At 42.8% G+C, this 14,214-nt stretch overlaps 1 protein-coding gene across 1 annotated transcript in view; it reads left to right on the top strand.

The window, feature by feature from the left end:
- Positions 1–949: 949 nt before the first annotated feature.
- Positions 950–14,214, top strand: part of SLC25A36 (solute carrier family 25 member 36) — a 34,082-nt gene continuing 20,817 nt past the window's right edge. The window contains exons 1-2 of the mRNA XM_068145470.1: positions 950–1,101; positions 10,580–10,750. Of these exons, the coding sequence (XP_068001571.1) occupies positions 1,061–1,101; positions 10,580–10,750 (212 nt within the window). The 5' untranslated portion in view covers positions 950–1,060. The remainder of the gene's footprint in view (positions 1,102–10,579; positions 10,751–14,214) is intronic.

The following is a 14,214-nucleotide window of genomic DNA, read 5'->3' as shown; positions in this document are numbered from 1 at the left end:
TTTGTCCTTTAGATACTGATAAGCATTGAGAAAATCCTCTCCATTTTCTCTTCCCCAGGTTAAAGAGACCTAGACATCTCAGCCTTTCTTTTTAAAAGGATACTCCAGATCTGTCATTGTCATAGTCCTCTGCTGGACTCCCTCCAAGAGTTCCCTGTCTCTCTTGAACTGGGGAGTTCAAAAGTGAATCAAACACTCTAGAAATAGCCTTATTAGGGCAAAACAGTTAATGTGGAATCTCCTGCATGCCAGTTTGTGCCCAGTACCCCTTGCCCTTGTGTTAGACACCACTAAGAATAGCCTGGCTTCACCTTTCTGACATCCACCTGTAGCAGTTTCAGGCTGTACCTAGAAAGTTTTCCACAGATCTTGAACAGAAAGTTGTAAAATATAAATAAACTACTATTAGGTATAAAAAGGAGGGGAAAAAAAAAGGCAATGATATCTAAAAGATCCTGTTGGATAGATAACACACATAAGCTAGTAAGGTAACGTTCAACCCACCACACAACCTAAAGGTGTTTATAAACTTATTTCCTAATACTGCTATAGGTGATCTTTCTTGAGGCCTGACACACAGCCAAGGGGGACAGCAACTCACTGTTGGCCTAACAGAGCTCAACAGAAAACACTCTAGGAAACAGAAGAGAAAAACAAATAAACCAACCATAAAAGCACCAAATAAAACTAGGGAACCTCAGGTATAGGCGTTCTTATTAAGAACCACCAGCTCCCCAGACCAGGAACACCGAGAGTAAGAGTAAGGCGCCCTCTCGCTTATAAGGCGGAGCCGCTGAAGACGCCACACCCCTTAGCCAATAGCGGGCTCTGTTTACGCGAGGCGGGGGCTCATTACACACTCACGAGGGATCCCACACCAGGACCTTGCCGCAGAGGCTTCGGGCAGGAGGCGGAGCCCCGCCCCTGCCCCGCCCCTCGCTGCAGGAAGCCGCGCGTCCGTGGTGCGTATTTATGCAGAGCCCGGTAAGGAGCGGCCCGGCTGAGCGCGGGGCGGAAGCGCCCGGCACTGCTTCCTCCCGCCCGGTTGCAGGCGACGAGGATGAGCCAGAGAGACACCTTGGTGCATCTCTTTGCTGGCGGGTAGGTGAAGCTGCTGCCTGGCGAGGGGAGCGGTGGACATGGTACTGGCCTTAGCCTGACTGCAGAGGCTGTCAGGATGGCCGCCCGCCCACTTCTCAGTTCCCCCGCCCTGACTTTGCTATCTCTGCTGCCCTTCTTTTTCCTTTGCGCTGGAAACCGTAGGGTGGGTGCAGTCCTGCAGCTGTTCCCCGCCCTTGTCGCTGTAACCCCGGAAATGGCTCTTGCGGAGTTTTCCCGTCTTGTGTTCCTAGTGCTGCGTGGATCTTGCCTCACCATCGGACCCGCCCGTCGCGGCCTGGTCCAGTAGGGAAGCTCTGCTGCAGTCGGGAGGGGCTGCCCGGTGGTATCGCAGGGATGCTTCCAGGGTGGGAGAGCTGAACGCGCACCCCTGGAGCACTGCGAGGCGCTGCTGTGCCTCTGAGGGGCCGTGGGGCAGAAGAGCAGGGGTCTCCGAGGGGTAGCAGGTCATGCTAAGACACTTCTGGTACGCCGCTTCCCGTCCGGTGCCCGGAGGCCCTTCTGGGCCTGTAGGGGGACCAGTTGCGCTCGTGTGGGCCCAGCCGTGCCCGGGCAGACGGCCCCGAGCCCTGTTAGCAGGCAGGGCGCACCCCAGTGCCTGCCGGCCCCGGATGCTGCGTTTTGTCACAGGCAGCGTGCGGGCGGTACGTGGGTCTTTGGGGGAAGAGGGGGTAAAGGTTTCCTTTATAGAGAGTGTATTATTTCTGCTGGCCCTTCTAGGGGGTTGTCCCTGTTTGATATTTTCGTGAAGAAACGTGCTGAGCTCCTCTGCTTCATCAGAGAGGCTGCCCAGATATGCCTCTTTGCTCAGGCTGAGAGCTGCAGTCTCAAAGGGCCACCGTGTTGCTTGAATGCATTTCAGTACTATGGTACTATTTCAGTACAACTTTTCACCCATGAAGACAGAAGAAATAAGTGGCAAGGCTATTGCTAAATGTAAAGACGTGGCCCGTGTAGCTGTGGTAAATTTGAGGTGACTGTTGTACCTTCACAGTTGTTAGTCTGTCTTGATCTTAAGCTGAGTAATGTGCAGCATGTCTGGATTACACAGCCTGTGGTTCCTCCAGGTGTAAAGTGGAAAGAGCTCCTACTTTAAAAGAGAAAGCTGGGCTTCCTGTTTGGAGTAACAGTAAAAAGTGTATTTTGAGTAGAGAGCATGGCTGTGTGACCTGGGAGAAGCAACAGACTAAGAACATACTTTGCATCCCAGGAGAAGGCTTGAAGCTTGACTTTCTACTTGTGCTCACTTATTCTAGACAGAGGTATTTGAAGTGGAAGAAGAGTGTAGCACTTACTTGGAGCAGGTGTGTGTGATTTCGGTACACATGAGTATACTTAGCAGATTTGTGCTGTGGCACATGTGATTTAGTATTTTTATTGGTGCTTTTTCACCCCCTTGATTTCTGTTGCTCTCCTTAAGAGGAAGAGGGGTTATATACAGCAGGAGGCATGAGATGTGACAGTGTGTACTTCTCGGAATTCTCATCTTTGCAAACATTAGAAAAGCAGCAGAAAGGAGGACTGCCTTATTTTATTGCTTTAACTTGATAGGCAGAATTGTGTGTAATGATAGTGCTAGGTTTATAAAACTGAAACAAGAGTGGATGCAGATTGCCTAGCTCAACTTGTTGCAGAGAGGTCTGGTCATCTGGGTCAAGGGTTATTCTGTGAGGAAAGGGCTGATTGTTGTTTCCTCGTGTGCCAGCCACATGCTTCCTGTAACCTTGGTTCAAAGTGAACTGTGTATGTTTGGTTACATTTAGCAGTGGAAAAGTTATCCAGGACCACCTCGTGATTCCTTTGTGAGCACAGTGGACTACAAATCACCTGAGTGATCTTTAGTCCTCAAGTGAAACTTGAAGAGAAAGGGAGAAAACTTTGTTTTCCCGTGTGTTTCACTGGGGTGGAAACAACGTGATCATCTCTTATCTGCTGCCCTTACTTATTTTTTTTTTAATGTCTGAGTTCAGCCTTCAGTTCCTGCTTTCTGTAGTGAAACTAACTGATGACACTGCTCTTTTAGCAATGTAGGTGGGGCTGTCCTGGGATTCTTCTGTAGCTGCCTAGCTTGCTTTGCCAGCTTTTGCACTCCAATACTTCTGGGCCATTAAAAATTCAGTTCTGTATTTCTAATAATTTCCCCCCTCATTTCTTTTTCTCTTATCTCTGAGTCCTTATCCCTTCCTAACAGGTCTAATAGTCTTTCAGCAGTGCTGGCCACTGAGTGAAGGAATTACTCAGAAATTGCTACTTGTTCTGTTGTAAACTAACTTTTACTCAAGCAGTTTCAATTGTAAAAAAATCCCAGCTCTGTTTTATAACTGTGTATTAATTGTGTATGTCATACTTTGTGACAGAAATACTAACTTGGAAGTTTAAAAAGAGAGAATCCAGTACTCACTCAGAAATGGCTTTAATGTGCTTTCTAACACTATCATGGAAGTGAAAAATAAAGAGGTAAAGAAGAAAGCTTGCCTAAATGGTTTTGCTGAATTGACTCATGCGTTAGCCAGTACATTAACAAAGTACTGCTTCATTTACATGCTACCACCTCCCCATGCAATACCTGGACCTTCTTGACTTCTTAAAATAGCATATTCTCAGAAGTTCTGTAGGTAAAATTAACAGCAAATGTGTTTAAAAGTGAAAAATACGTAGCATGAGAAAATGTCACACTTACATGAAGTAAGGTAGAGAGAAAAAGAATTTCTCTTTTGATTAAAAAAGGCTACTAACTTTTGAGAACACATTCCTTAACTGATGGAATTTGTAAGCTTTGTCACCAAAAAACACTTAAGGGTAGTTTTCTAGGCTATATTCAAAACTGTGATTGTGTTCTCTATGCTGAAGAGTGCATACAAGGAGCATACCTGATTGGATCAGCATCCTATGTGGAATTGTTTCATGTTGTGACATTTGAAATCATTTGTGTAGAGGCATTGTGACAAAATATGATGCATTTCTCAGCTTCTGTTTCGGCAAGCCAGCTGGTTACCACAGCTCCATTTGCTGTCAGTAGTGTCTTGTGCTTGTGGGTGCAGGAACCACCTGGTTGCCTGTAGTGTTGGCTTGTGACATAAAACTGTGCTTCAGGTGAAACTTTTCCCCTAAGGTACTCTGCTGCATTGCTGACACAGTACTTTGCATTATAGGGAAGATCAGTATGTTTTGGATGTACCTGCTTGCAATTGAATGAAAATTCAGGTATTGTCATGCTTTATTCTTAATTTTTGGAACGCCTATGACACTAATTCTCAACCTCGAAACTTCCATTGGGGTGCGGGAACTTGCTTGTGCTTTGTTTCCACAGCAAAAGGAGGGTGGGTAGAAGGTGCAACAGCTGCTTTTCTGAGTCTGGGACTGGACAGTTTCAGGTTTGCTTATCAAGTATTTCTGTACTCTTGGTGTTTCTTGGAGAAAGCTGGCTTTTTCTAATTCACTGCATGAGGAAGTACAAGGAGGGGGACTTGGTTTATTTGTTGTAATTGTAGAACCATCTCAAACTGGTCTGTAGTTTAAATTACTCTTTCTGGTAGGTTCTTAGCAAATCCCTCCAGTGACTGAAATAGACTCAGGAAATGTATGAGATAAATATTTGAATTCTTCAGAGAGATCAGAGTGTCAAAATACAGGAATTAAAGGTGAAAAAATGCTTGTGTTTTTCTAGTTTAGGAAGACCCTAGTTCATGTAGCAGGTAGTGTGATGATAGGGACTTGTTACTTCCTTTCAGAAAATAGCTGCTTGAGCCATAACTAAGTCACCAAGGTCTTAGATTTGTCTCTACCCTAGAACACATTCATCTCATAACAGTGTCAGCCTTTCAGAACAAGTTCTTCCTGTTGTAAGACACAGGAGACAGCTAGTACCTTCCTGTCCAAACCTTAGGTCTTGTTCAGATACCCTTCTGTGGAGAGTAAGGCAGCATTTCTTTAACACACTGATTAGCTTGGGGTTTGCTCCATGAGGTTTCCAGAGTGCATGCCAGTTGCTGTGAGTACTTGAAAACTGTGAGGCTGGTGTTGTTCTCATATTCTGTTCTAGATGAATGATGTTTTCAACTGGCTTTACATAGTACTAATGTGGTTGTAAATATTAATTTACCCAGGTGCATAACAGAATCTACACTGTGCAGGTTGATATTTGTTTTGGATAATGGAAGCTGGTGATGCTTGTTTACACTGCTGTTTTTCTTGGTTTCACTTGCAGGTTTCTATGTCAGCACAGGTGAATTATATTTTTATGCCATTAACTAGAAGTACCTGATAAGTATTTTTAGCTTAAGGATATTAGCTTAGCTTACACTTTGAGCAAAGAAACAGTTGGTGAATTAAGTTGTTGAAAGCTTCTGGCTGCCACTGCTCCTAGTCATTGTATTAGTGCTAAAGAGAAAGGAAGGTGTGTAATATACAAGTTCAGCAGTGTGGTAAAAGGAAAACCCTACAATCCCAGGATTACTGGGAAGTTCTTGGTGTTTCTGAAAGCTGTCCTTTCTAAAACTCTTAAGATATCCTCTCTAAAGAGGGATACTGTAAACTTAATATACAAACTTGCAGTTGGATCTGTTGATGTGAGTTGCTCATGTGTTGTAGGATGGCAGTATGAAATTGCTCATAGGTTTGGGACCTAAATTTGCAGTAAGGGGTGAAAAGATAAGGAGCTCTGCTTACCAACGCCTTGGGGTTTATTACTTTGGACGGAGTCTTGAGCTCAGTTTTCTTGCCATTTTTCTTGGCAGCCAATATTTGCATGGAATTTTTGTTTTCATACAGGAAAGAGAAACAGGTGGTAGGACATGAATGAATGTGGACCCAAGATAAGAGGGTCAGGGTTATCTTTGAGTGTCTGAGGCTGTTTACAAATACTGTGAAAGGTGAATCTGAGACTAGTGTTACGCAGCCTTATCTTATTGCATAAACCTCATAATTACCTGAAGGAATACAGTCTTGCAGAGTTTCAATTCTAGGTCAGATGACACTGATATTTAGAATATTAATCTGCTTTGGAGCACCTGCAATGGCTGAAGTTGAGACCCTCATCTATACTGAAGTAGTCTCTGCTTTTATTTGTAGGGATGTAAAGTAACAGCAGGAGATACTTCATTGCTTTGGGAAAAGGCAGTGGTTTCTGAGCAAATCCCCTCAACTTGCTGTAATAAAAGAAGGTTTTATTGTGTGGCCATCTCTGGAAATAAAATTTAGGATTTGAAGGCTACACAGGATTAAGTTTTCGAAGCATATTGCTTTCCTTGCTATGTCTCACAAATCATAGAGGTTTATCTGGGGAAAACAGGTTTCAATGCTATTTCTGTTAAATTTTTAGCAGACTTTAAAGCTCATATAGTGCCAGGTTTGTTAATCAAGTGATGTTATGGACTTCTAAATGCACATTAGGGATCAAATTAAATGTGGTTTTGTTGCTTTGGGGGTTTTTTTGCCTTTTTTGTATGGTTGCTTTCTGGAATAAACTGTAATTTAGGGTAACATTACCATATTCCTGAGTTCTTCTGTCTAACAAATGTCAGAGACAACTGTTCTTAGTTTTACTGTCTACAGTTTTGTCACAGTCATGCAGTCCACGTGACAACCAGATGTCTGTTTCACTGAGGGTCTCTATTTCATGAGTTGAAACACAGATATAATCCTCTTGACTGTGATGGTAGTGGGGTTTTAATCTTCCTTTTTTTACCTGTATACATGTATTTGTGGATTTACCTACCAATGTTTGCTCTTCCCATTAAATTTATTTGGGGCCTACAAGTACCTTTTCACACCCTTGCATGATCAGGTGTTTCTGTAAGTCAGCTCTGCAAATTCTTCTTGCACTCACTTGGTGAAGCTGAAAGGCTGGATTAATCATTGACTAGAGGTAAATGTCAAGTTTGGGATAGGTGAGATGAGCCAGTGGAAGTAGCTTCCAAAATCTCACCTGTGTTTTTTGAGGAGAAATCTAAACATTTTCTAACTACTTGTTTTTTTTCCCAAACTGCTATTCCCTAATTTGTGTTAAACCACAAACTAAATGAACTCCCCTTAAGTTGAGCCAGTGGGGATGGTAGCAGGAGTGGTGGCCACAGTCTGCTGGCAATTTATAGAACACTTCTGCTAAGCTGGAGCTGGTGACTGGCTGTTAAGGGCCTGCCATGACTTGGAGCACAAAGAAGTTGCTGTCTCAGTTTTTCTACTAGTCTGTTAAATAAGCAAGGCTGTAAATCTATTTCTAAGTAAAATATACTGTCACTGGTGCTAGGGGCAGTTGCTTATTTGTACAGGGTGCATAGTTACTGAGTTGTCTCTTCGTTTACCTACAAGCTATGTTTACTGACAGTTTCTCAAACAGATTTCTGTCAAGCCTTTCAGTGTTTATCTTGAAGGTCAAGTGAACCAGATAAATCAGTGTAGTTCATAGATTATGCTTTGACTTAATGATTCAGTTCAGACTCAGAGCTTGTGACTAGTGAGCAAGGTCTGGTTCCTCAGTGTTAGGGGGCTTTTTCCCTTTGATTCTTCAGTTCTCTATGCTTTCTCTATTTCATGAGGCTTTTGGGGGTCTGGAAGAGTGAAGTATTATACATTTTTATAGAAGTACAAGTTGGGGGTTTTGTGAAGCCTGAAGTGGTATGGAACCACATAGCACTATAGAAGTGCTGCTACATTAATTTGTAAGTAGCGATTTAAGGTCTTGAAGATGGGGGACAGGAGAATTTTAATCCACACTATCATCTGCTAGTGGAAAATATCCCAAATATTCCTGTTAAAAGAAAAATCAAACATCCCCAAACAAACTGCCCAACAAAACAGAAAAAACTACCAAGAGTGATGATTTGAATTGGTGTGAATGGGAGAATGTGGTGCAGGTAAAGCATGCCCAGTTCTCAGAGGGAGACAGTTGGTCTGCAGCTTCCTTGTGGTGCAGTTAAAAATAGTGCTGGCTGCTATTAGATCAGATGGTTATCACTGAACATTACTTGCTGTGGGCAGACTTAAAGAACAAGCTTTGAGTAGCTGTTATGTCTGCCCACTTCCTTAGTAATCCACTGCTGAATGGGGTATCTGTAACCTGTCCCCAGTGGCTGTCTCACAGCAGTGCTGTGGCAGTCAAGCGTCTCTTGTGGTGATGTGGATATGCTGCAGGGGAGCAAGCAGGATACCAGCTCCAGGTCACTGTTAATCTTCAACTTTGGAAAATTTTTTCAGTGCAAGGTAGCTGTGGAGCCAGTAGTATTCAAGGCTGCAAATTCTAAGTCCTTGTGAAGAATGCAGGCCAAGGTTTTTTCCTTTCTTCCCCAACCTTCCATAATAACCTCATTAATATAAACCATACCACATGCTTTCTTTTGTTGTTGCTTCAAAACAAGTCCTCATGTAATATGTGGAAAACTGAATGCAGAGAAGTCTGAAGTGGGTGGCCTTGACTAGATCAAAGACAGGGGTAGCAACTCAAAGCTTCCTACATTGGACAGGCCCATTATCAGCAGTCTGCTACTGAGCTGCAAGGAACACAGTAAATTACTGTCTTCTGTGAAGATATTCAGGCTCTAAAGCTTTGTGTCAGATGGTTTTGAGGGCTAGTGTGCCTGTGGTTCTCCTGTCGTGAACCTGAACATGACACAGGCTCTTGCTGCTTCCAGAAATAAATATTAGCACATCTAGTCTGTCTCTCCCTGCAACTCTTTTTAAAAGGCTATTTTTAGATTACTGTTAGAGTAGTAAGCAAGTCAATTGCTTGTACAGAGGTGTTTTTGATATGTTACTACTTTAAAAGCCATGCCAGTCTGTTACTGCATGCACTGGGAGACTATCTCCCCACATTCTGTGAGAATACCTTTTTCCAACCTGATGAAGAAACTGGATCTCTTTCCTTAATTAAAATTTGGGAGAGCATAGACTTCAGTCTAATGTTAGAGTTAGGAGCGGGACAAGATGCCTTCAGGCTTACTAATGATATCTCTAGGTCACTAGGTCTAAATGCAACTTCAAGTGAACATGGTCAAACATCCTGCTTTGCAACTGTTTGGTATCTTCAGGTCAGTTCATACTGATCAGTTTAAGATGCAGTGCTGTGTGAAGAACTGCCATTATTTCTGTCATCCTCTGCAAGAGAGGAATCAACACATTGCAAGCTACCTTCCTCTGAAGGTTTATAGGAGGTTTTGAGTCTTAGCTACTGCTTCTAATTTGTGCTGACCTCTGCTTTTTATTGTGGAAACCTTTACTTAAAAAATACTGTCGACCAAATCTTTTAGCTTTTAAAAGGTTTCAGGTGGTTTGAGCCTCTCATCATAACAAAATAGCTGGAAACTCCCCTGTCAGAATCAAAGAACAGCTCTAGTTAACTGCTTATGAGAAGTTGTTGTGGTTTTAGTGAATGCTGGACCCTGCAAATGTAGTAAGAATTGCTTTTTTATAAGTGGATTTCAGAATGAGTTATTACCACTGATTAACACCCTAATTTAAACCTGAGCTTCTCTGGTTATGTGGGTGTTTTGTTGCTTTTTAAAGAGTGCATGGTTGTAGTTTTAGGAAAGCTAACTGGTTAAGTTAAGACTGGTCTCAGAAAAGCTTCAAAGAAAGCACTTTTTGTTAATGGTTTCCTCAGGGAATTTGGGGTTGTCTTTGGGATCAGTTTTCTCTCATAGAGGCTGTATGTGATTGTAGTTAAACAGGTAGGAGTGTAGATATTCCTAAATGGGTCATGGACAAGCATCAGAACAATGCTCTGAGCAGAGCTGCTACATGGTAATATGTTTTCGACAGTGTTCTGCTCTAGCAGAACAAGAGTACTTCTCTGTTGGCACAAGTCACACGTGGCTTGGCTTGCTCATGGCAGTGAGTAGCAGACTGAAGCAAAACCTGCCAGTTTTTAACTGCTTAGTTAGTTAAAGCTCTTGTCTTCCAGGTTCTAGCCTGCAGTATCTAGTCTGTCTTGGTGTAATGGGCAGAGCTCAGGAAACACTCAGAGTTGATGCTTTCATGGTGCAATGCCTGAAATACTAATGGATTTCTGAAGATGCCTTCATAGTATTTTAATTGTATTACATTGCCATACCACAGGTTTTCATGTAGCATTGCATGCATAGTGCATAAATATTTTATACCCTTAATTTGTGGCACCTTGTTTATGGTCAAGAGTGCACCAAACAGAAGTTAAATTTTACCATAAGAAGTTAAATATTTTGACTGAGCTACTTTCCAGGACTCACTTGAACAGCATGTCCTGAAGACTGTGCTCCTTCATTCCTTTGGGAAGCTTTATTGTTGTCTGTTTAAATTTTCACTCCAAGTTGTGGGGTCAAACTGATTTAACAGTTTGCTTGCCATGGAGGGCAAATAACTGCGGCATTGTCATGCGTGTTGTGGTTGTGCTTCACCTTCTGCAGTTTGAGTATGAAGTTAATTATATGTGAAGGTACCTTTTATTTCTTTGCAGCTAAGAATATAATGATCCTGTTTCTCATTGTAGATGTGGAGGTACAGTTGGTGCAATTCTGACATGTCCGCTGGAAGTTGTGAAAACACGTTTGCAGTCCTCTTCTGTGACTCTGTACATCTCTGAAGTCCATCTCAACACTGTGAATGGTGCTAGTGTCAATCGAGTAACCAGAGTTTCTCCTGGACCTCTTCATTGTTTGAAGTGAGTTACTAGGGTATGGGGCATTTTGGGGGAGGGAAGAGAGCTATGTTGTGCAAATCCATATGAAAAATGCAGACTCTTAAATCTGCTCTCCAGTAGCCAGCAGGAAGGTTGTATGGTTAAGCTGCTAGACCAGGCTGCAGGCAGGGCTCACTTCTCTGAGGTACCCAAGCTAGCCAGTTCTGAGGAGGTACCTGCAGTATTTGGCAATGAGGGTAGCTTTCTTCTAGAAAGGACCTGCTATTGCTGCTTGCATCAGGAAGTATGTGAGAACTCAGACCAGCCATCTTCGATCCCCAATTATCAGTGAGAAGCAATGTGTAAAAAGCTTTCTCACAATTGCAGTGTAGGATTTAGACTTAGTATCATAGTATCAGTCAGGGTTGGAAGGGACCACGAGGATCATCTAGTTCCAATCCCCCTGCCATGGGCAGGGACACCCCACACTAGATCAGCCTGGCCAGAGCCTCATCCAGCCTGGGCTTAAACACCTCCAGGGACGGGTCCTCAACCACCTCCCTGGACAACCCATTCCAGGGTCTCACCCCTCTCATGGTGAAGAACCTCCTCCTCACCTCCAGCCTGAATCTCCCCACCTCCAGCTTCATTCCATTCCCCCTAGTCCTATCACTACCTGAGATCCTGAGAAGTCCTTCCCCAGCCTTCCTGTAGGTTAATTAGTTAAATGGTTATAGGACAGGATTTGTTTAAATGGAGGTTGTATCCAAATAGCTCCTTGAACAGAATATAGTTCTTATCCTGGAAGTTTTGATTCAGAGCCTGTTTATGTGTAAATGTCTGATGGGAACAGTTATGTAGGAAGGAGGAGCCCTTAGGGGTTAGGAGAGCACCATTTAAATTACTTAGCTTATTGACTTATCTGGGTAAAAGTTTAGCCATTTGGCTTCTTCACTGAAAGTATGCCTATCAATTTGTCTTCTGTTTAGAAACCTCTGAAAAGCAGGATGAGCAGACATTTGCTTTATGTGCCACTCTGCTAGAAGCCTTAAATCCAACCCTAAAACCTGAAGTAACTTGTCCTTCTAAAGAAGCAAATTGAGACTGAGGTAGAAGTAGTAGGTGCTAGGCTTTATTGATTCATCTTGTTTGGCTTGTTGGTAATCTGTAACAGAAGAAAATGTATCTTCTGCTTGTGTTGATCTGTGTGTAGATGTTCAGGTTTTTTCCATGTCAGTATCAAGCACCTGAGATACCAAGTATCTTTTTGGGGTTTCAAGTTCTTGAAGTACAGGAAATAGCAAAAAAAAAATCTCAAGTAATGTGGAAGTGAACTGACAATACAAATATGTAGGCACAGGATGTAATTATTCTTGGTTAAGGAGCACATGTGCTTCAGTGGGGCAATCAAATTGAATCCCTGTCACTCTAATGCCTTCACTGTTACTTGAGAGGTTATGACTCATGGGTGCCAGGGTTTGGTTGTCTCCCCTCATATCAAATTCAGTGTACTGCTCTAAGGCTCACAACATACATCATAAAAACAGTGAAGCAGGCTAATGATGTCAGAATTTCAGATAACTGACTGCTGTGGAATCACTTCTGTGTCCTAAGTGTCAACAGAGGTGACTTCGAAGGCATCTGTGTCAGGAATCAGACTGGCAGAACTGGCACAGTCACTGCATGCTCTGGCAAGAACAGCATATTCCGTTATTCTTAGGCATCTGTGGTGTGTATCATATTGCAGATGGCTCTCTTAACCTTGCTGACTTTAACCTGAGGTCTTGATAATGGGAATCTGACCAGCTTCCCAGTGCAGGCTGCCTCATGTGACAGAAAGCAGGTCAGCTGAGGCCATATGGAGCATTTCTGCTGTCCTTTCAACCATGGATTTGCTATTTACTGCTTTCAATAAACTGGGACATGCTCTTTAATGTGAAAAGTTTCTTGAGTCTTTGGTGTAGACTCTGGAACTCCTCCAGCTGGTGTTTGTGAATGCCAAAGTTTCGGTAACTACCACCATGATAATCCTGTCTGCTGCAACCTCATTAACCCTTTGTTGCTCTGTCAAGTCTAGGAGCACTGTAGATCCAGAAGAAACAGGCCTGCTCCACTTTACTCCCAAGTTTCTCCTAAGACTCTGAAGTTCCTGCTGCTTTGTATGCATTCATATATGTGCACGTGTAACACGTGGTGGTATTGGTTTTGTAGTAGTGTTTTAAGTAGACTGATCATATTAATTGCATTCTGCTTTGCTGTAATGTGTTGCTCTGCCCATGCTGACTTCTGGAATAATGCAAGATTTTTGCTTTGAAACTCCTTCCATAAGTGTTAGAAACACTTTACAAATGACAGACATGTTGAATCAATTTGCATTTCTGAGGTGCTTTGGAGTATGTGTTCAATGCTCTGGTTACTACTGTGAAAGAGGCTATCCACCTAGTGAAATCATCTCTACTTCTTACAGGCATGAAGTGTAGATGTTGCTGGACATCTCTCATGACAGCAGTCTTGGAGAGTGTGCAGCTGTGCAGAACCACCTCCTTTTTTCTTACTGAAAACAAATGCACAGTTTCAGTTAGATTTAGCAGTAGAACCAGCTGCTGGAATTCACAAGTGGTTTAGAATCTGTTCTACTGCTAAAGATGGCTTTCACCTGTTTGTTCTGATGGTAAATGCAAAACAAACCAGCCATTTATACAAGGGTAGTTTGCTTTATTGAGCAATTGACTTCTTGTTAACCTGCATGTGCCTTTGAAGAAGAAATACAGAGGAGTGGGTGTTGGCCAGTGTTTCTAAATCAAGAAGCACAGAGTTCAGGTTTGAGGCATCTAGTGAAGTAGTTAAAAATTAACTTCAATCTGATTCTAAAGCTTTGCTAGAGCAGTTTGCAGTGATGCGATGTAGATAGTCCTTGTTTCTCCTGCCATACTTTTTAAGGCACCACATCTGATTAGCATCTACATTGTTGGACAGATTGATTTCACTGAGACTAAATATTAATGGAGTATCCTCTTACTGTGTCAGTGTACCTTGCTGTGTAGTGGACTTGAGCTCTTTAAGTCCCACAGTTATATGGGATAGATATTCCAAACACTTAAGTACTAGTAATGCCTTGTTTGAAGTCTCAGTTCACTGCTAGGTTTCTCTGTAAATCCCACGGAGATGGAAAGTGATACTTCAGTGCCACCCAAGCAGCCTTTCCAGAACTGTTTATAGTGGAGATTGTACCATGAGATGCTACAGCTGTACTGTGGCTGTGATTCTATTCATGGGTTACACTTTTTTCAGTTACAACTAAGTTCAGTTTGAGTTTGTTCCATCTTTTCTACAATGAGTTGGAAAGGAAAAAGCATCAGCTGTACAGTCCAGCAGCAGTCCTTGGGTAGGTGTACACAAGCAGCAATTAAGGCTGCCAGAGATTCCCCTGTCAGTTCTTAAGAGGCTGCTTCTCACATTGGAGGCTTCTGTTTTAATTTTGCTGTAGTCAGGATAATCACCATATC

This window comes from Melanerpes formicivorus, unplaced genomic scaffold (assembly GCF_026170545.1).
Source record: "Melanerpes formicivorus ecotype bairdi unplaced genomic scaffold, bMelFor1.0.p_v2 SCAF_12, whole genome shotgun sequence".
Lineage (NCBI taxonomy): Eukaryota > Metazoa > Chordata > Aves > Piciformes > Picidae > Melanerpes > Melanerpes formicivorus.
The sequence above is the reverse complement of the archived record's forward strand: the minus strand, read 5'-3'. Positions and strand labels throughout refer to the sequence as shown.